At 51.6% G+C, this 761-nt stretch overlaps 1 protein-coding gene across 1 annotated transcript in view; it reads left to right on the forward strand.

Moving 5' to 3' along the window:
* The first annotated feature begins 187 nt into the window (after positions 1 to 187).
* The window catches only part of PITX1 (paired-like homeodomain 1), a 7,227-nt gene continuing 6,653 nt past the window's right edge, over positions 188 to 761 (forward strand). The window contains exon 1 of the mRNA XM_014947719.1: positions 188 to 739. Within this exon, the coding sequence (XP_014803205.1) occupies positions 577 to 739 (163 nt within the window). The 5' untranslated portion in view covers positions 188 to 576. The remainder of the gene's footprint in view (positions 740 to 761) is intronic.

Here is a 761-nt window from a genome sequence, read left to right on the forward strand (position 1 = left end):
GGGGGGGTCCGCGGGTTTGGCCGCGGCCGCGTAAAGGCGCGCAGGTCTGCGGGGAGCGCGGAGGCAGGTCCGCCCGAGCGGGCCGGGCTGGGCGAGCGCTAGATGGAGTGATGCATTAGCGAGACGGGGAGGTTTTAACCTTCCAGGGGGAGGAGCCCCGGTTTAACTACAGGCATTTGTTGTAGGGCAGGTCACTTTAATCTCTTTAGCTTTTAAACTGTCCAACTCGCAACTCGCGTTTCTCTATAAGGGATCTTTACCACTTCCCTGCCTATGCGGCCGGACTGCCCTGCCTCCTCTCCCCGCGCAGCGACAACCGGCTTCGGGGCACTGCCCAGAGCTCTTCTTCCGACACCCTTAAAATAATACTGGTAGTAATAAGTGGATTTGGTTTTGGTTTTGGCGTTTGCTTTTTTTTTTTTTTTTTTTTTTTTTTCCCCCTTTTTAAAAAAAAAAAAAAAAAAAACAAAAAAAAAAAAAAAAAAAAAAAAAAACAAAAACAAAGCTCCTTGTTCCTCCTTTTTCCGTGTGGAATAAACACCTGCAAACTCCCCCAGGCAGCTCGGCGCCCCTGCCATGGATTCCTTTAAAGGTGGAATGAATTTGGAGAGACTGCCCGAGAGCTTGAGACCCCAACCCTCCCATGACATGGCTTCCAGCTTCCATTTGCAAAGATCCTCGGAACCCAGAGACCCCATCGAGAACTCAGCCAGTGAATCCTCCGACACGGAGGTGCCAGGTAACCCCCAAACTCCCCCCCC

This window comes from Calidris pugnax, unplaced genomic scaffold (genome assembly GCF_001431845.1).
Source record: "Calidris pugnax isolate Ruff unplaced genomic scaffold, ASM143184v1 scaffold27, whole genome shotgun sequence".
NCBI lineage: Eukaryota > Metazoa > Chordata > Aves > Charadriiformes > Scolopacidae > Calidris > Calidris pugnax.